The 20758-nt window shown below is 38.2% G+C and overlaps 2 protein-coding genes across 2 annotated transcripts in view; one reads left to right on the top strand and one right to left on the bottom strand.

The window, feature by feature from the left end:
• Positions 1-20758, top strand: part of si:ch211-163c2.2 (hemicentin-1) — a 56742-nt gene that overhangs the window by 8924 nt on the left and 27060 nt on the right. Inside the window, exons 4-5 of the mRNA XM_059540178.1 lie at positions 356-607; positions 735-1007. Coding sequence (XP_059396161.1) covers positions 356-607; positions 735-1007 — 525 coding nt within the window. The remainder of the gene's footprint in view (positions 1-355; positions 608-734; positions 1008-20758) is intronic.
• On the bottom strand, positions 6181-20040 carry si:dkey-185m8.2 (trichohyalin). The gene is made up of 3 exons (XM_059524534.1): positions 19883-20040; positions 15872-16636; positions 6181-13661 (listed from the first exon to the last, which is right to left on the bottom strand). The coding sequence occupies exons 1-3, from the start codon at positions 19914-19916 to the stop codon at positions 8266-8268; spliced, it is 6195 nt and encodes a 2064-aa protein (XP_059380517.1). The 5' UTR covers positions 19917-20040; the 3' UTR covers positions 6181-8265.

Here is a 20758-nt window from a genome sequence, read left to right as displayed (position 1 = left end):
TGTTGTATATAAATTTTTGTTCTGTTTTAATGGCAAAATTTATTTTGTGCACTTCTTAGTAGCAATGCACTCATTTATTTTACATAAAAATGAAAGAATATTAAAAAGTAACACTATTTACACTTAGTGCAAAACGATTCTAACCACTGTTTACACTTAGTAACACTTAAATACCACTAAATAGCACATATCACTATTTGCAGATATACAGTAGCATCTGCCTTTACTCATAATTACAGAAAATATGCTGAAAGGTGTAGAAACATTTAAACATTAAAAAAAATTAAAAGTCATAAGTAGTCATACATAATGACAGAAAGCTGTTCATTAACTCAGAATTGTGAAATATTTACAGACAAACCCAAAGTAAGTGTAAAGCCGCAGAGTTCAGTGTTCACTGGAGACACAGTTACTCTGAGCTGTAATGTGGGACAGTCAACGGGACGAACGGTTTTCTGGTTCAAAGACTTCAAGAGAATAAAAACTGGTGATGAAATGGAAATACTGAGTAATGTGAGTATTTCTGATGGAGGACAGTTTAGGTGCAGTGCACAAAAAGGAAAGTACTTCACAACTCAAAGTCAAAGAGTTGTGCTAACAGTAAGTGGTAAGTGCTTTTTTTTTATTTTTTACTGGGCAGTCTAATTTTGAATTTGCTATAATATTATCAACAAGTATCAAGAACTGTCAGTTCAATTTTCAAACATGTGAAGTGTGTCCTGCAATCATTACAGAGAGACCCAAGCCTGCGTTGCGTGTTGAGCCTGATGTACATGTGTTCAGAGGACAGACGGTCAATCTCACATGTGACATACAGGAGACAGACGTCAGCAGCTGGAGCTACATCTGGAGTAAAGATGATTCAGAGATTGATGTCAGTCAGTCACAGGAATACAGAATCAGTTCTGTTAATGAATCTCACACGGGTCGTTACAGCTGTACTGGAAGAGAAACAGGAAGATCACGATCCTCACACACCAGTAATACAGTTACACTCACCGTATCAGGTGAGAGACTTTATATCTGTTTATCACGCTGACTGCAGGAGCAATAATAAACAGAACAAGATTCACAAACAGGTCCGAGAGGCATTACATTCAGACAAAATCAACTCGATTTTACATCCATGATCAGACTTTAACAAAACAAGTCCTATTAAATATCTTAGATAGGACTAACATGTTTTGATATTCATGAAATTGTCTGATTATGTTTCCTGTCTTTAAGCTCCATCGTCAGTGGTCAAACTGCTCAGTTCTCTGCTGGCAGTGTCAGGGTTCTGTCACTCCAGTCTAGTGTTATTCATGGTTTTGTGACAGAGCCCTGATACTCTCCTCATGTCATTGTTTTCATGTGAGTGCGCGGCTTAGTTTTTACTGGCTGCGTGCCGTCTCGTGTGAACACGCGGTTTATGAGCTTGCTCATTAGCTGCGTGTTTGTGTCTATTTAAGCACATGGCTAGTGATTGGTTTGCTGGCCATGTGCTTGTGTTTTTTTGTTTTGTGTGAGCACATGGCTTTTGTCTTAGTTCCTATGTGCCATGTGCTCTCGTCAATTGTCTTGACCCCACCCATCTTGTTACCTGATTATTGATGTAAGTTTCCCCACATGTGTTCCCTCGTTATCCTCCTCATTAGCTCCCCATTTATTGTCCTTGTGTTTGCAGTCTGGTTGCTAGTTCGTCGTCAAACATTTGTCTGTGTACATCGTGTCGTGTCTTGCCTTGCCAGTCAAGTTTAGTCTGTTTTCCCCTACGGGGTAGTTTTTGTTGGTTTATTTTATTATTACAACTATTAAAGAACCCTTCTCTCTGCATCATTGAGTCCTCGCCTCATCCCTCTACCCAACCCTGACAGGCAGCTTCTCTATATCTGCTAGTGTCCATCATACTGGGAGTCAAGTGCTACAGAGCTCATGGTGAGATCTCTCTCTTTCTCATCCATTCTTTTACAGATTTGATTTATGATCCATCATCGTTAACTTTTCTTAAAATGTCACTTATTCCAAGTTTTGGGTGTTTTACAGTTCAGACTGATCAGTAAGCTGTTACAGAGGAGTGAAAGTCTACAGCTCTGATGAATGAATGCCATCAGTATTCTGTTTAACAATATCATCTGCTCAAATGAACTCTGCTTGAGTCACATTAGTTCATTCTTTTGATAAATCTTTGGATTAAAGGCTGTACAACTTCTTATCCAAGTTCTAACAGTAATATACCATTGAAAGCATTGCATCTTGTTTTCTTCTGTCAAAACAACTGCATTGAAAATTGTGTCATAAGTACTCTTTTTTTTTTTTTTTTTTTTTTTTATAAGCCAGGGAAGTTTTTAAAATTAGTTTGATGCTCCAGCGGAGAATAAAAATGAATCAATACGTTTTTGTAAGAAAAATATCCATATTTAAAACTTTATAAATACTTTTCTCTCACTTCTGCTCACTGTCACGCATGCAAACCTTTATGGGAAATATATTCTTTCATTGTTATTAACAACATTATGTGCATTACGCATTATTTTATGTCACGGTTTCCCAAACTGGGGTTTGTGAATGAATTGTAGGGGGTTTATGAGTTTAATTAAAAGCTAACAATTAATTAAATCATACAAATGTTAAACTAAAGTAAGTTATTATAAAATCAAAAATAAAACGCTTACCAATTTTTTTATATTTTATTAACGCCAGAGAACTATGAACATGCAAATGTGGTTCTTAATTCTTAAAATATTTATTTTAAAATCTCAGGGGTACTTTTAAGTAAATATATTCATTGAAAGATGAGAGAAAATTTTGTGAATCTTGAATTCATGAATTTGTGCATTTTAATGTTTTTTAAAGACAAAATCTTTCTAAAAACATCAAAATACATGGTTAAGTAACCTACAGAGTGATACTGTAATTCAAATCAAAATTAATGTGTTCATCAGTAGCTGATGCAATATTTAAACTCTTCTTAAACAGGAAATGATTGGTTTTTGTGTGATGTTCCACAAAACTGAAAGACTTTTTGAGTGTATACAAGCAGGAGCCTATTTAAAAAGGGAACATTTAAAATATGAAAAAGAGGAATAAGGGAGACAATAATTTATAAATACAACCTGAATTCCGGAAAAGTTGGGACGTTTTTTAAATTTTAATAAAATGAAAACTAAAGGAATTTCAAATCACATGAGCCAATATTTTATTCACAATAGAACATAGATAACGTAGCAAATGTTTAAACTGAGAAATTTTACACTTTTATTCACTTAGTTAGCTCATTTAAAATTTAATGCCTGCTACAGGTCTCAAAACAGTTGGCACAGGGGCAACAAATGGCTAAAAAAGCAAGCAGTTTTGAAAAGATTCAGCTGGGAGAACATCTAGTGATTAATTAAGTTAATTGATATCAGGTCTGTAACATGATTAGCTATAAAAGCTTTGTCTTAGAGAATCAGAGTCTCTCAGAAGTAAAGATGGGCAGAGGCTCTCCAATCTGTGAAAGACTGCGTAAAAAAATTGTGGAAAACTTTAAAAACAATGTTCCTCAACGTCAAATTGCAAAGGCTTTGCAAATCTCATCATCTACAGTGCATAACATCATCAAAAAATTCAGAGAAACTGGAGAAATCTCTGTGCGTAACGGACAAGGCCGGAGACCTTTATTGGATGCCCGTGGTCTTCGGGCTCTCAGACGACACTGCATCACTCATCGGCATGATTGTGTCAATGACATTACTAAATGGGCCCAGGAATACTTTCAGAAACCACTGTCGGTAAACACAATCCGCCATGCCATCAGCAGATGCCAACTAAAGCTCTATCATGCAAAAAGGAAGCCATATGTGAACATGGTCCAGAAGCGCCTTCGTATCCTGTGGGCCAAGGCTCATTTAAAATGGACTATTTCAAAGTGGAATAGTGTTTTATGGTCAGACGAGTCCAAATTTGACATTCTTGTTGGAAATCACGGACGCCGTGTCCTCCGGGCTAAAGAGGAGGGAGACCTTCCAGCATGTTATCAGCGTTCAGTTCAAAAGCCAGCATCTCTGATGGTATGGGGGTGCATAAGTGCATACGGTATGGGTAGCTTGCATGTTTTGGAAGGCTCTGTGAATGCTGAAAGGTATATAAAGGTTTTAGAGCAACATATGCTTCCCTCCAAACAACGTCTATTTCAGGGAAGGCCTTGTTTATTTCAGCAGGACAATGCAAAACCACATACTGCAGCTATAACAACAGCATGGCTTCGTCGTAGAAGAGTCCGGGTGCTAACCTGGCCTGCCTGCAGTCCAGATCTTTCACCTATAGAGAACATTTGGCGCATCATTAAACGAAAAATACGTCAAAGATGACCACGAACTCTTCAGCAGCTGGAAATCTATATAAGGCAAGAATGGGACCAATTTCCAACAGCAAAACTCCAGCAACTCTTAGCCTCAATGCCCAGACGTCTTCAAACTGTTTTGAAAAGAAAAGGAGATGCTACACCATGGTAAACATGCCCCGTCCCAACTATTTTGAGACCTGTAGCAGAAATCAAAATTTAAATGAGCTCATTTTGTGCATAAAATTTTAAACTTTCTCAGTTTAAACATTTGCTACGTTATCTATGTTCTATTGTGAATAAAATATTGGCTCATGTGATTTGAAAGTCTTTTAGTTTTCATTTTATTAAAATTTAAAAAACGTCCCAACTTTTCCGGAATTTGGGTTGTAATTATAAATAATATGTAATCATCTAATTACAAGTATTTAATTTTTGGAATCTGATTACTTAATCCAGATTACATGTGATCAGTTAATACACAGCTCTGTTTCGAATTACTGATGAATCACTGCAATGAATCAGATCTTTACAAATAATTTTGGTCAAACTGTTAAGCGTCATTGTCTGAACTGGTTCGTGATTCAGTTTGAATCATTTGCACATTGCAATGCAATATTTAGAATAGAGAACGAAAACAAGGCTGGATGAAGTGTAATATAGACCTACGAACAATATGAAATGAAACCAGCATATATCTTTTCTCAGCGATGAAGGAGGTCTTGATGAAGATCAAAGCCTTGTGTTTACAGCATGTAAACAACTCTGTAAGTAAACCAATAGATTACAAACACAGTGAAATTATGTACCATGGTATTCTTGAAAGCTATGGAATAACATGTAATTCAAATATCAACAGTGATTTGTCTTTAATAGTAATCACAACTATTTTTGCTTTCACCTGGGGTGTTATACAGACTTTTTTGAAATATTTGTGTTTGTTTTCAAAAAATAACTATTTATAAACACAAAGTTAAGACTAATGATTAAGTTGAGTTTGCTTCCTGTTACATAATCTCTAGTGAAACAACTTTGTCTTTAGCAGGGATCTAAATGAACATTGTTGAAGTATTTCAATCAAACATATTTATTTTGTGCTATTTTTGTTTATGATCTGTCCTGCTTTATAAGTAAAATGTAAGTTAAATTGTTATATTTTATATAATTATTCTATACATTAAATGGTTAAAATACTTCTTTTTCAATATGTTTTCTCACATTCTAGGAGGGCTGTGGCTTCACAAAAAATTAAAACACATATTTGAATATTGAATCTTTTTACCAGAACAATTAATGCAGATTCTAACAAGAGAGCATATTTGGTTTTGCTCTGGTTTATTCCTGATCATGTTGTCTCAGGATAAAATGTGTAAATTTATTTCTCCCTTTTTATTAAAAAAAAAATAATAATAAAAAGGTATTACTTTTATAATTATAAAATACTAATTTTACAGAATGTAAGAAATTAAGATGTGACATGTTTTCAACAATGACATTATGATTTAATTTTAAGGTATAATATTACAGTTTTAATATCACAAATGACCATCTCTCTTAGTTCATCATCTGCTAATTCAGGTTGGAATCTTGTTGCTTCATGAAATTAACATAAGATTAACACACATGCCAAAGATAACTGATTGATTTTTTTTTACTGGCCATAAAATTGCATTTAATTTGGAAATGCCAACACATGGTGTTTTATCAAACTTCAAAAAAAAAAAAAAAAGTTTCATTTTTTTTTTTTTTTATTACTATATACTGTCTTGTGAAGTGTCAATGCATTGACATTTAATAAGCCATTGAAACATTTGCTCACATGCTTGTCTATGTATAAACGACATGCAATATGCATTTTACTAAAAGCTTTTTAAGGTACAACAACAACAAAAAAGTAAAGGTTGGCCTTTACTGATCTGAGGTCAGGTTTTTAGTTTTTCTTCAAGCATGGTGCTAGATTTTAAACCTGTACCTAAAGCATTTACGAGAAGATCAGCATTTAGCGATGCTCCTCATGGTCCATCAGAACTGATTTGTCTGTCCTCAGAGACATCGGTTTGACCTTTATTAGTTCGCTGCACACTGCGCTGCAGACAGCATCTGAAGTTCTTGAAAACAGAAACACAAGCAGAAAATGGGGCATTTAAAGGTCATCTGGAGGGTCAGGGTCTGTCAACGGTTGATGGGCCAAACTTGAGACTATAAAAATAAAGAATTATTTGTTAAAACGTACTGCATTACTGTATATAGCGACAAATTAGACAAAAATTGATTGTTAAATATGATCACATTTATTGCTGCTGCTACCAGACATACTGTACATGGGTGTTCACTTTTCACAGGTGACACATGCATTAGTGCAATAATGAACTTCATAAATGTATCTGTTAGTCTACAGGTCCTATTATATGCTCTGCATTGGGTATCTAAGAGTCACTGTATTTAGGAAAGAAAATGACAGTAAACCTATAGCTACTACTGACTTGTGATTTTTGGTGTTGGGAAATTGGAAAAATTTACATTCATTTAAAAATAAAAGTTTCATGCAGACGAACTAAAACAATGTAATTAGAATGTGAAACATGAATGAAGTGTTTTACATCCTGACATATAAAAACCTCAGCACTGCTTGATCTGATCTGACCGAAAGAGAAATGGGCATATGGTGATTGCTGTGAATCTAGGCTAATTAGAATTGTCAAGAGGTTTTATCATCCATTAGAGATAGCTGGATTCATTCAGTAAGCACAGCAATGAATGCACATCTTTCTAGTGGTTAAAGAGGACACTGAAATGTGAAGTTTATGCTGGTGAAATGATGTTAGCATGGCCATGTTCATTACCTTAAAATGCTATAGTGCAGATAATGACTAGAAAACCCCAAATAACAATTAATGGACAAATGAAAGGAGTCGACTAATGCACTCAGACACACTTTCGGTTAGATTGCATATCATTTCCCTCTAATTGAAGTGTTTCACAATGTGGTCTGATAAAATAAAATCTCTACTCGATGTCACAAGTGATAAATTATAGATTCTTTCAAACGACTTAGAAATAGACCCCCTGCAGACAGATACAAACGTTGTGGGTGAAAATGAAACGCTACTGGGGAACTATTTTTTAACATTTCACCCACTTTAATGGCGAGGCGGAGGAATATCAGACGCCATCGCGCAATTACCTCAGATTATATGTAAACGTTTGGGTTTGCTGTGTGAGGGCCATAAAAAAGAATTCCATTCCAAATGTGTGTTTTCACTCGATGGAAAGAGTTTCTCTTTCAGACGAAACAGACCATTTTTTTTAAAAACAATAATTTACCTGTCAGAATCGCAGCGGACGCACAGCAAGACTCCACTTCGCTGAGGCACTAATGGAAAATCCACTCTGTTTGTTTCGGAGAATCCCTAAATATGTTTGAATTGTGTTAACTAATTTGTCGTCTTTATATCTTTCCAATTCTCTCTACACATTATGAGGAGTGCGGCTAAATCCTAATGATTCATGTTTAGACTGAAATGACAGCCTATGTAGGCTATGTTTACTTGAGGCGGTTTGGAAATTAATCATGTGGTTTCCTCATTGGACGGTATCAGAAACAGAGAAAAGAGCGTTTGCTCCTCATATTTGCTTACAGAATAGTTGAAGATTAAAAAATGCTATGAATAACTGTATTGCTTGTACTGCCAACGAGAGGAACATCTAATACAAGTGCGCCATCGTCTGGTAAATGTGTGTGATTTACATAATACTAGGCCTACTCACAATTCTCTTACTCTTTTGTCCAAAAATAAATATTTCCTTCTAAAGGAATGTAATTTGAAACTTGTTTATTTTGAAATTTAGGTACTGCGACTTACCTAAATAATGTTTAAAGCCAAGAATCTCAAACCAATCTAACCAGTTTAAATATTATTCACAGTCATAAAAGCTCAGTTTATATCCTTAACACTCATTTTTTAGTCCAGTTTGTAGTATTGTCCATTGTTTCCTCCCAGCATTTCCTCAACCTTCTCCAGTAACTTCACCACATCAGATTCCCGGTTTCCATTGTTAAGCACGTGGCATCTGTTGCTACACTTTCGGACCAGCCGCTCCAGGTCGCTGTTCCTCTTCACATGCTGCTGGACGCTCTCTCCTAATGTTTCCCCCCAGGTGAGCAGAATGATAGTGTGCCTCCATGAGGCTTTTCCTATTGCAGACATGGTGCGTTCCACTGCTTGCCTGTACTGACTAGTGAAGGACACGTATGCGGGAATCACCAGGATGAAGGCGTGTGGTCCAGGTTGACACACAGAGATGCTTTGAGAGAGATGTTTTTGAAAGGTGACTTTACTGTCAGATCCAGATCTCCATTTCAGATCCTGAGGCTCTATGATAATGAGCTGTCTGCCGGATAACTCTCCCCTCCAAGGGTTGCTTCTATCTGCATCAGGCCCCACTATAGTGCATCTCGCTGGGTGACGGGACGACCAGGAGTCTCCTAAAAGCATCAGCCTCAGCTCAGACACAGGCTGGGGAGTATGTAAAGTAGGTTGGAAAATGGTGCTTGACGATTCAAAGAAGTCTTCTTCACTTTCGCCATCTGAGTTGTCACTTTCACCGTCTTCTTCTTTTTGCTTGGCCTCCAGTGATTGTTTAACCATTTGGTTCCTTACCGATCTGTTGTTTGCATGGTTTATAGCAGCCAACTGCATTTGCTCTTCACTTCTTGTGTCTTTTGCATCACAAATGCCACCATCTACTCCTGCTACTTGATTCATTCGATGGATGTCTTTGACTTCAATTCGTTTTCCGTTAAATTCAGCGCTGTTTGTCAAACGCTGATAACCTGAGAAAGACTCTTTGTTTAACCATTTGAGCTCTGTGTTATACAAATACTTCTCCCATTTCTCAAGTTCCTCTCGCTTTCTTTTCACCTTGTCTTGTTCATTATTTAGCTCCACCATTTTGCTGTCCAGTTGGTTTTGACGTTCCTCAAGCTCTTTCTCTCTTCCATCTAGTGTTTTTTTCAGGAGCTCTAGCGTTTGTGTTTTGTCCTCTACATCGCTTGCTTTCTTTTTCAGATCTAATTCTTGGTTCTGCAAAAGTGTGTGTTTTTCCGTCATGCTATTATCTCTCATAGCGAGCTCTGATTCCCGTTGACGCAGCTCTGTTTCTCTGGTATCTAGAGAACGTTCTCTATCTTTCGAAACTTCCTGCTGTTTCTTCAGACTGCTCAACATGTCTTCATGCTTTTGTTCCCTATTTTGCATGACTTGCTGTCTTTTCTCTAAATAGATTTCTTCACTCTTAAACTTCTGCTCTCTTTGACAAAGAGCTTCTTCGCCTTTTATCAGCTCTTGCTCCCTTTTTCCTAATGCTTCTCTAATGCTCTGGAGCTCCATGTTTTGTTCATCAAACCAAGCTGTCTGGTTTTGCTGCTTATTTTCCATATCTTGATATTGCTCAATCAGCCTTTGACCTTTGAGTTCGAGGTCCTGCTCCCTCTGCACAAGTTCTAGCTCCTTGACCTGCAGTCCATTTATTTTTTGCAGAAGATCATGTTCTTTATTACTCAACTTGGCTTGACATTTCTCCACATTGTGTTTGCTATTTTCAAATTCCTCTGTGATCTTTGAAAGCTCTTGGGATTTCACCTCCCACATCTGCTCTCGTTTATTAAGCTCATTTTCTCTAGTTTCCAGATTCACTCTGAGTATCTCCAAAGATTTCTGTTCTTCCTTGAGCCTGTGTTGCTCTTTAACAAAATTTGCCTCCGTTTCCTGCAGCTCATGTTCTCTTCTCTCCATCTGCTGTCTGAGATTTTCCAGATTTTTCTCCTGCTTTTCAGTCAGATCTTTTATTTCCTTTTCCCTGGTCTCCAATATCTTCTCCATTGCTTGTAGCTCGTCCTTTTCACATTTTATCTGCTGTTCCTGTGCCTTTAAATGTTCCTCTCTATCCATAAGCTCTTCTGCTCTTTTTTCGATCTCCTCTCTCATGTGCATCAGATCTGCAGCCAGACGTTTGTTACTCTGACTCTCGTTTTCTAGATTCTTCTCCTCTTCTTTTATCTTGTACATTTGCTCTTCCAAATCCTGTTCTCGTCTATTCACTTCATCCTCTCTAGTTAACAAATCTTGTTTGCTTTTCGCTAATTTCTCTTCCTTCTTTTCTACCTCCCTCTCTCTCCTGTGAAGCTCCTGTTCTCTCTCTATCTCTTTCATCTCATGCTCTTCATGCCTTTCTCTTAGCCTTTTCTCATAATATGCCTTCATGTCTTGCAGATCGCTCTCTTTCTCCTTCTCCTTCTCTTCCAGCAGCTGTTTGAACTCATCTATCTTTTGTTCTAGCGCTCTAATTTCTTTCGTCTGTTTCTCAGAGTGCTTAACTGAAGTCTGAAGCTCTCTCTCGTAGCCCTCACATTTGCACTTCACCTCTTCTAATTCATTTCCCAGTTCAGCGTTCATTTTTTGTAGGACATTGTTTCGTTCTTGCTCGTCCCTGATTTGTTGTCTCAGCTCATCTGAGCATCTTTCAGTTTCCTCATGCTGTTTGTTTAAGTTTTCCATTTCCTTTGCCATCATCGTATTCCTTCTTTTGTAGGCCTCTATCTTTCCATCAAACTCTTCCTCTAGATGTTTCAGTTGGGCAGCAGCTTCTTCAGTATTTGCTTGAATAATGTTTTCCAGTTTTTCTATTTCTCTTCTGTGTTTTTCACTGATGTTTTGCAGCTGTGTGTCCATTTCTTTGTCCTTCACCAAGTCTTTTTGATTTAATTTGGTTATGTCATCCTCTTTCGTTTGTAGTTGCTTCTCTAAATGGTTTAGTTTAGCTGCACTTTCCTCAACATGTGCCTTAATACTCTCGCTTAACTTTTCAACCTCTTTCTGTTTTTCGCTAATGTTTTCACGCATTGTGTTCATTTCTCTGTCTTTGTCCAGGTCTCTTGCTCTTAATTGGATGATTTCATTTTCTTCTCTTTTGAATTCTTCCTCTAAATGCTTCAGTTGTGCAGCACTTTCTTCGATTTTCGACAGCATGCTGTCTTTTAATTTATCAGCGTCCTGCTGTTGGCCAATGATATTTTTCTTAAGTGTGTGAATTTCTGTGTCTTTCTCCAGCTCTCTTTGTCTTAATTTGGTTATTTCCTCTTCTTTTATCTTCAGCTCTTCCTCTAAATGCTTGAGTTTAGCAGCACTTTCTTGGATATGTGCCTCAGTATCATCTTTTAACTTTTCAGTGTCTTTCTGGTTTTTGCTAATGTTTTGCCTAAGCATGTCAATCTCTCGTTCTTTCTCCTGGTCTCTTTGTCTTAATTTTTCATTTTCCTCTTCTTTTGCCTTCAGTTCTTCCAGAAGAAGTTTTAGTTGAGCTGCACTTTCCTCAATACTGTCTTTTAACTTTTCAATATCAGTTTGTTTTTCGCTAATGTTTCGCTTTGTCGCTTTGTCTTTCTCCAAGTCTCTCTGTATTAATCTGTCTATTTCATCTTCTTTTGTTTTCAACTCTTTCTTCAAAACTTGAAGTTCAGCTGCATATTTTTCAGTATTAGCCTGGACGGTGTCTTGTAACCTTTTTATATCCCTCTGTTTTTCTGTAATGTTTAGCTTCAGTGACTCTATTTCTTGCTCTTTTTGCTGATCTCTTTTACTTAATATGACTATTTCATCATCTTTTTGCTGAAGTTTCTTTTGCGTTTCAGTTTTTTGATGTAGCTCCTTTTCTTTCTCTCTCATCGTTCGCTTTATTTCCTCATCTTTCCCTACGAGTTTCTCAATGAGGGTGTTGTATTTTTCCACAGTTTCTCTATGCATTTCTCTCTCTGCTTCTGTGGTTTTCACTTGCTCCTGATAGGACATCCGTAGCTGCTCCATCTCTTTGGTCATCATCTCTATCACCTCTCTCAGCTTGTCCATCTCTTTCTCTCTCTTCTCAACTTGTTCACTGAATCTCTGGCTTTGCTCTGTTTCTCTGCTCTCAGCGTTCAGTTTCACCTTCTCGATTTCTCTTAAAAAAATTTCAGTTTCATTGTCCTTTTCTTTCAGTTTCTGCTCCATCTCTTGCTTTTGCCAAACAGCCTCTTCTTCATACCTGCGTCGTGATGCATCCATCTCTTTTTGAGTTTCTTCAACCTTTCCTCTCATCCTATCATTCTCTATCTCCGCTTCCGCCAGCTTGCTTTGAAGTTCGTTCATCTCATCCAAGTGTGCAGTTTGAATCTCAGCCTCTCTCTCTTTCCGTTCTTGCTCTTTCATGGCACCCGTGCGCTCCATTTCCAGCAGTTTCATCTGAAGTTCATCCACTTTTTCTTTAAGTTCTTCCCCCTCTCGCTCTCGTTCCTCTAATCTCATCTGAAGTTGCTTTTTCTCTTTCAGTCCCTGATGGAGAGTCACCATGACTTTGCTTATTTCAGCGCTCAGCTCTTGTAACTCTCGCTCCTTGTCTTCGGTCAACCACGCCATCCTCTCTTCTAGCTCGCCCATCATGCTTCTCCTGTCATCTTCGCCTCGGTACGGCGTCTCTTCCCTCTCTGCCTTCCCGGGAGATTGTACTTTGTCTTTTTTGCGTCTGTCGAAAAACCACCGAATGCTCTTGACCTCTCGTTCCTTCATCTTCTTCAGTTCCTCTTCCTGCCGTTGGAGCTTATCGCTAAACTCCTTGACCTTCAGCTGGAATTTCTCATTCTTTTGTCTTCCTAACTCTTGGATCTCATGCACTAGCGGCGAGAATGCCTCGCAACGATTTCCAGCCACCATCTTCTCGATCTTCTCCAGAAGTTCCGTTATCTGTGTTTTGGAATTTCGTGATTCCAAACAAGAGTTGCTGCTGATGACGTGGAATCTGTTTGAACATCGTTCCACCAACCAACGAAGATCCTTTCCTCCTCCTTGGATGTGCTGCTCGATGGTGACTCCCTCTCGTAGCTGGTCACCCCTCGTGAACAGGAGAAGTGTATGTCTCCAAACTGCCTCTCCCAAGAGCTCCAAATGCTCTCGCACCACCTGTGCTTGGATGATTGCATCCACTCTCAATGCCAGTAGAAATACATGAGGTCCGGGAGGACACAGTGTCACGCTCAGTCCGATCTCTCGCTTCACTCTCTCTGGAGTAAATCCCTCCGGTCCGCCCTCCCATCCAGGCACATCCACCACCGTCACCAGCCGGTTAGAAACCTCCGTCTGCTGTCTCGAACACTCCTCGGTGGCCTCTCTGCTTTGAAAGTATCCCGGTCCTCCAAGGATGGCGTTCCCGGCGGAGCTTTTTCCCGTCTCCCTCTCTCCGAAGAGAATTAGTCTCAGCTCTGGGAGACGCCTCGAACCTCTGGAGAACAGATTCTTCTCATCTAGGTCTTCAGTTTGTGGATTATCGTCTAGCAGAGACAGAAGAAACAATACAAAAAATTAAATAAATAAAATAAATGAATGAAGCTTTTATAATTGTAAATGATAACTTTTGTTGAAATATCATTTAGATGCAATTTTATTAGTAGGTTAGTAGGTATTTTGCCAAATGAAGATTATCTACATCACTTTGATGTAGGAAGTGGGAAGTCGTTTGTGGGAAGTCGTGGCCTAATGGTTAGAGAGTCGGACTCCCAATCGAAAGGTTGTGAGTTCGAGTCCCGGGCCGGCAGGAATTGTGGGTGGGGGGAGTGCATGTACAGTTCTCTCTCCACCTTCAATACCACGACTTAGGTGCCCTTGAGCAAGGCATCGAACCCCCAACTGCTCCCCGGGCGCCGCAGCATAAATGGCTGCCCACTGCTCTGGGTGTGTGCTCACAGTGTGTGTGTGTGTGTTCACTGCTCTGTGTGCGTGCACTTCGGATGGGTTAAATGCAGAGCACAAATTCTGAGTATGGGTCACCATACTTGGCTGAATGTCACTTCACTTGATGTATTATGTAGGCCTGTATTAATTTCTTACAATATTGTAATTTACATAATTTATTTTCTAATAGACTGTACTTGTACTGTTTTTAAATTGACAACAATTTTATTCAGAGATGTTTCATTGACATATTTAAGTGTTTACGTATAACCTGAATATTACAGTTTGGGGTTAGAGTTTTTGTGTAGTATTAACGTTAAATGTCTTGTAATGTTTTTGTTAATTGTAAGCTGAATGAATAAATAAAATTGATGTACATATACAGTATATATATTTTTTTTAAATGAGAAAAAATGGTGCATTCTTTTTTTAATTATTATTATACGAAAAAATGCAATGTTTTGTATGTGTGTGTGTGTATTTCACAGAAGAAGAAAAATGATGAATGTACAAAATTGAAGCAACATGAGGTGAGTAAATTATGACAAATTGTTTATTTCTGGGTGATAACATTTTTTAATTTGTTTATTTTTTTGTGGAATTTTCTGCCCTGCACTCAACCAAAGCTTTCAAAATGATTTATGTTTATTGAAATGGCAACGTTCAACCTCACAACCTGCAATTTTTACTGTCGAAAATGCTGTTGTTTCAATAAATGTAAGGGATTCTGAAAGTTACAGTTTTTATCAACTGCTTACACAAAATCTTAACTTTTCACACAGTTTCTGAAAGCTGACACTCAAACAGCAGAAGCACACACCAAATCTCAATCTTCAAATGTTTGCTCTTGAGATGTGTTTGTGATATTTTTTCAATGCAGATGTGAGGCATTTTGCAGTTTTTGTGTCCAATTCTTTGATTTGTGTGTAAGGTTTTGAAAAAAAAAAAGAGGCAAAGTTTTTAAAATGTGTGTAAGCAGTTGGAAAAAAAGACTAAAGCGTTTTGCAGAACTTCAAACCAGGATTCTCATGATTAGGAAATTTTAAAATGTTGTTTAAACAGGCTGGAAAAGTCATGAAAATTAATAAAAGTAATTTCTAAAGTGAAAATCCATTTTTGTAGATATGTTCTGCTCTAAAATACTTAATCAGTGTTTGAGTGAATCATTATTTTATGAGTGAATAATTCTTAGAACCAATACAAAGGAACTGGTTCATTTTTAACAAACTATTTTGTAAATTGAGTTTAATAAAAATAGTAAATTATGGAATTAGAATTAATCAAAATTTGTATATATCAAAATCTATATATATATATCTTTATCCAGTAATCACAAACATCTTAAATGACAATAGAAAATTCATTGCTGTCAGAAGTGTAGGAGTTGGAACCTTGTCCTTTTGTTCAGTGTCCTTTCTTGAGAAACATTTATGCAAGAACCTGAAACAGTTAGAAAATAGTTCTGACTTCTGCAAATACATTTACACAATACCATCAGATACAAGATTGTCCGTGCTGCACTGAATGCATTTTAAAATCATGCTCTTGTCTTATTTTCCAGTACAATTATATAAACAACTTTTAATCAAGATACATGGCATTGTTGAAAAATGACGTTGTTACCCCACTGGCCATTATGTTTTTTTAAGCATAAATTGAGTTAATTTCAATAAATTTTAGGCTTAAAAGCTTACGTCACTTTGCTTCTCATGTAAATGTATCTTGATTGAACCTTAATCCTCTATCTGAGTCATTGAGACTTTATATTATATATATTAAGGAAGAACAACACTTTTCACAGTCTACTCACTCATCAGCATGGCTCTGATGGTTCCTCTGTGCGTCTGCGCCTCCATCAGCCTCTGTTTCTTCCTCCTCTCTCGAGCCCTGCGTTTGCTCTCCACCTCCAGCTCCAGAAGCAGCAGATCCGTCTCATAATGCCTCCCTGTTCTCTCCTCCACCAGCTCATCCATCTTCCTCATCAGCTCCCTCACCTGTGATCCATCATCAGCACGCCGCTTGTTCTCCAGTACGTGGAACCTGTTCCCACACCGTTCCAGGAGCGTCTGGAAGGCCTTGCCGCCGTTTCGAATCCTCTGTTCGATGGAAAAGGAGCCCAGTTCGTCCCCTCGTGTGAACAGCACCAGCGTGTGATCCCACACCGCTTTGCCCAGCAGTTCCAGATGCTCCTCGATCTGCCGATGGTAGTCGGCTGTCACTGAAGTACAGGATCGCACCACTAGAAGCACGGCGTGGGGACCTGGTGGACACAAGGACATGCTTCGCTTTGTTTCTCTCCTCACCCAACCAGGAGTCCCGTTCACTGAATAGTACCATTCCCAGCCTGGGGTATCCACAACCGTAACACGCCTTCCTGCCACATCGCCTCGCCTCTTCATGCACTCCTCGGTCGGTTTGCCCGTCTCAAACCCTCCCGCCAGGCCTAGGATGGTGTTTCCCGCTGAGCTTTTCCCTGCACCTTTGCGGCCTAGTAAAACCAAGCGAAGTTCAGGAAGTGATGACGGCTGGTGACTCAAACTTCCTCCATTGGCCTCAACTGCCTGTTGCCTCTTGTCTGTGAAAGAAAGGTAATGTTTGGTTTTAATGCAAGGAGAAGAAAGTAATACTTTTATTCACCAAGGATGCATTAAATTTATCAAAAGTGAGAAAGAAGACAGTACAAAAGGTTTATATTTTAGATAAAATGAACATATTCAATTATTATTATTATTTTTTTTTTTAACTTAGACTCACTGGCCTTTACTCATTTTCTATGAAGAGCATATATCAGAACAAATTTTCACTGTACACCCCCCCCCCCCCCCTACATATTTAAATAACATACAGGATGTCCGGATCCACTGGACCACTGCTATTAGTGTGTGTGTGTGTGTGTGTGTGTGTGTGTGTGTTTGAGAGAGACTGTGAGAGTGTGAGTGTAAGTGTGAGTTTTGTGTTTCTGCCCCTGCCATTTCCGCACAAGGTTGCAACATGTTAATTCATAAATGTGATCTCACAAAGTTTAAAGGGGCAAATATAATCTATATATGCTGTTTATGTTGCTTGTAACTGGGATGAAAAAAAACATCTGTTGAGTATTTTAACATACAATTTTTGATTGTGTTGAATTAAAAACCCATATATGCAGCGGGTTAACTAGATTTACGGATAATGGCTGAGTAACAAAAATATGAACACCACACAAGGTTTAAGCAGCAAATTAGCATATTATAAATACTTCTGAAGGATCATGTGACACTGAAGACTGCAGTAATGATGCTGAAAATTCAACTTTGCATCACTGAAATAAATTACATTTTTAAATATAGTTAAAAAGAAAGCAGTTATTTTAAATTGTAATAATATTTCACAATATTGTTGTTTTTACTTTTAGAGTTTTGATCTAATAAATCAGCCCTGGTGAGCATAAAAGTCTCTTTTAAAAACATTTTATCAAACCCAAACTGTACTGTACTTAGTCCATATATATACAAAATATAACATATCAAATGTTGAAAGTGAGACATTTTGTAACGTCATGCCAAATATTGGCTCATTTTGAATATTATGAGAGCTACACATTCCAAAAGAGTTTGGACATGTAGCAATAATAATAAAAAAAATAAATTCATTTATATAGCGCTTTTCTAGGCACTCAAAATGCTTTACATAGTCTGGGGGTATCTCCTCATCAACCACCAGTGTGCAGCATCCACCTGGATGATGCGACGGCAGCCATATTGCGCCAGAACGCCCACCACACATCAGCTTACTGGTGGAGAGGAGACAGAGTGATGAAGCCAATCAGCAGACCTGGGGATTGTTAGGAGGACATGATGGTCAGAGGCCAATGGGCGAATTTAGCCAGGATGCCGAGGTCACACCTCTACTCTTTTCGAAAGACATCCTGGGATTTTTAATGACCACAGAGAGTCAGGACCTCGGTTTAATGTCTCATCCGAAGGACGGAAAAGTTAAATGTACATATAAGGAACAGCTGGAAGACCAATTTGCAACTTATTAGGTCAATTGGCAACATGATTGGGTATAAAAAGAACCTCTCAGAGTGACAGTGTCTCTCAGAAGTCAAGATGGGCAGAGGATCACCAATTCCCCCAATGCTGTGGCGAAAAATATAATGGAGCAATATCAGAAAGGAGTTTCTCAGAGAAAATTTGCAAGTGCATAATACAGTGCATAATATCATCCAAAGATTCAGAGAATCTGGAACAATCTCTGTGCGTAAGGGTCAAGGCCGGAAAACCATACTGGATTCCTGTGATCTTTGGGCCCTTAAACGACACTGCATCACATACAGGAATGCTACTGTAATGGAAATCACAACATTCAGGAATCAGGAATACTTCCAGAAAACATTGTCGTGAACACAATCCACCGTGCTATTCACCGTTGCCGGTCAAAAAAGAAGCCATATCTAAACATGATCCAGGAGCGCAGGCGTTTTCTCTGGGCCAAGGCTCATTTAAAACGGACTGTGGCAAAGTGGAAAATTGTTCTGTGGTCAGACAAATCAAAATTTGAAGTTCTTTTTGAAAAACTGGGACGCCATGTCATCTGGACTAAAGAGGACAAGGACAACCCAAGTTGTTATCAGCGCTCAGTTCAGAAGCCTGCATCTCTGATGGTATGGGGTTGCATGAGTGCGTGTGGCATGGGCAGCTTACACATCTGGAAAGGCAACATCAATGCTGGAAGGTATATCCAAGTTTTTTCAGGGAAAACCTTGTATTTTCCAACATGACAATGCCAGACCACATACTGCATCAATTACTACATCATGGCTGCATAGAAGAAGGATCCGGGTACTGAAATGGCCAGCCTGCAGTCCAGATCTTTCACCCATAGAAAACATTTGGTGCATCATAAAGAGGAAGATGCGACAAAGACCTAAGACAGTTGAGCAACTAGAAGCCTGCATTAGACAAGAATGGGACAACATTCCTATTCCTAAACTTGAGCAACTTGTCTCCTCAGTCCCCAGACGTTTGCAGACTGTTATAAAAAGAAGAGAGGATGCCACACAGTGGTAAACATGGCCTTGTCCCAACTTTTTTGAGATGTGTTGATTCCATGAAATTTAAATTCAACTTATTTTTCCCTTAAAATGATACATTCTCTCAGTTTAAACATTTGATATGTCATCTATGTTGTATTCTGAATAAAATATTGAAATTAAACACTTCCACATCATTGCATTCTGTTTTTATTCACAATTTGTAGTGTCCCAACATTTTTGGAATCGGGTTTGTATATATAAATTAATAAAATGTGGATACACACACACACACATATATATATATAGAGAGAGAGAGAGAGAAAGAGAGAGAGAGAAAGGGAGAGAGAGAAATATGAATGAAACGTGGACATTTGTATCCCAAGATGTCATGTTACTGTCTTTTTAGTGCGACAAGGCCTGGATTACTCCAAATTTGTCCCAAAAGGTATGTATAGACCTAAGCTATACTGAAGAATATCTGAATTTTATTGCATTGGATGACAAAATTTCAAAGCGATTGTCATTAATTTCAAGAACTATAGTACAAACACACATTAAAAGCAAAACATTTGATAAAAGCCTGGTATGAAATGCTGTAACAAGAGTAGTTTTGAAAATGAGGACAGTATTGTGATATTTTGTGTTGGTTTATTATTAATGATGAAACCCTGCATTTTAGATATGCAGATACAAACACTTGCTTTGATATTTTGTCTAATGCAATTATTCAGACATGTTTCCACATTTGTGTGCATGTCCGTATATGTTACACATCTACTTGAATCATGATAATACTTCTCTCACCCAAGAATGAGGGATCCTCTCTCTGCAATTCCATCTTTGTCTGTCTGTCTTTGTCTTCCTTGGTTCTTCTTTTGAAGCTATATTTTTGACATAGACATTGTTTTACACCTCAGTAACTTTTAAAACGTAAGCGACTGACTTCCTACCGATGCATGGAGCAACAGTAGAGCGGAACAAAGCGCTGAACGTGGAAGCTTGATCACGTGACTAACCTGTGGTTTGCACAGGAAGCACCATCTACTGCTTGCATGGGTATAGCGGAAATCAAAGAGGAGCCTTGTGGTCACTGTTGCTCAAGTCATATTTGCATTAACTTACTTGATGTCATGATGCTTTGTTGTGAATTATTATTTGATGCTCAGGAATGCTCATGTTCATTTCTGTCAAATGCATCAGGGGTAGTATCTTGAACGGATAAAACACACACATGTATGACCTGCTAGTCCCACCAAACATTTTCATGAAAAGCCCTTTTATAAGCTGTAGACTGTGTCCCACCTGTGTTATGCAACTAGATTTGACTTGCTTGTTAATCAGCTTTGACAAGCTCTCATATTGTACCAAGGCATTACATCTTCTGCGTTAAAGTTCATGGTGAAAGAAAGTTGCCTGTTCTCCAGTGCTTCTGCTCAATCTAAAGGTTAGCTCATGCCAGTGACTCATACTCTCCCAGAGCATCCGAAGGGGTCCGAACATCATGTTTCCCCTTAGAAACTTTGGCAAAACAATATATTTCCATATAGAACGCCTGAAGCAATGACTCAAACTGCCCAGAAGATCTATAATGACATGCAATAAATAGTCATTTAAGAGTGGAACAAATTGATTTAAGATAAATTAATATCTTATGCAACATCTTTTTCCTCTTGCAGTAAG

This window comes from Carassius carassius, chromosome 3 (genome assembly GCF_963082965.1).
Source record: "Carassius carassius chromosome 3, fCarCar2.1, whole genome shotgun sequence".
Classification (NCBI taxonomy): Eukaryota; Metazoa; Chordata; class Actinopteri; order Cypriniformes; family Cyprinidae; genus Carassius; species Carassius carassius.
Note: the sequence above shows the minus strand (reverse complement) of the source record. Positions and strands in the feature narration are given on the sequence as shown.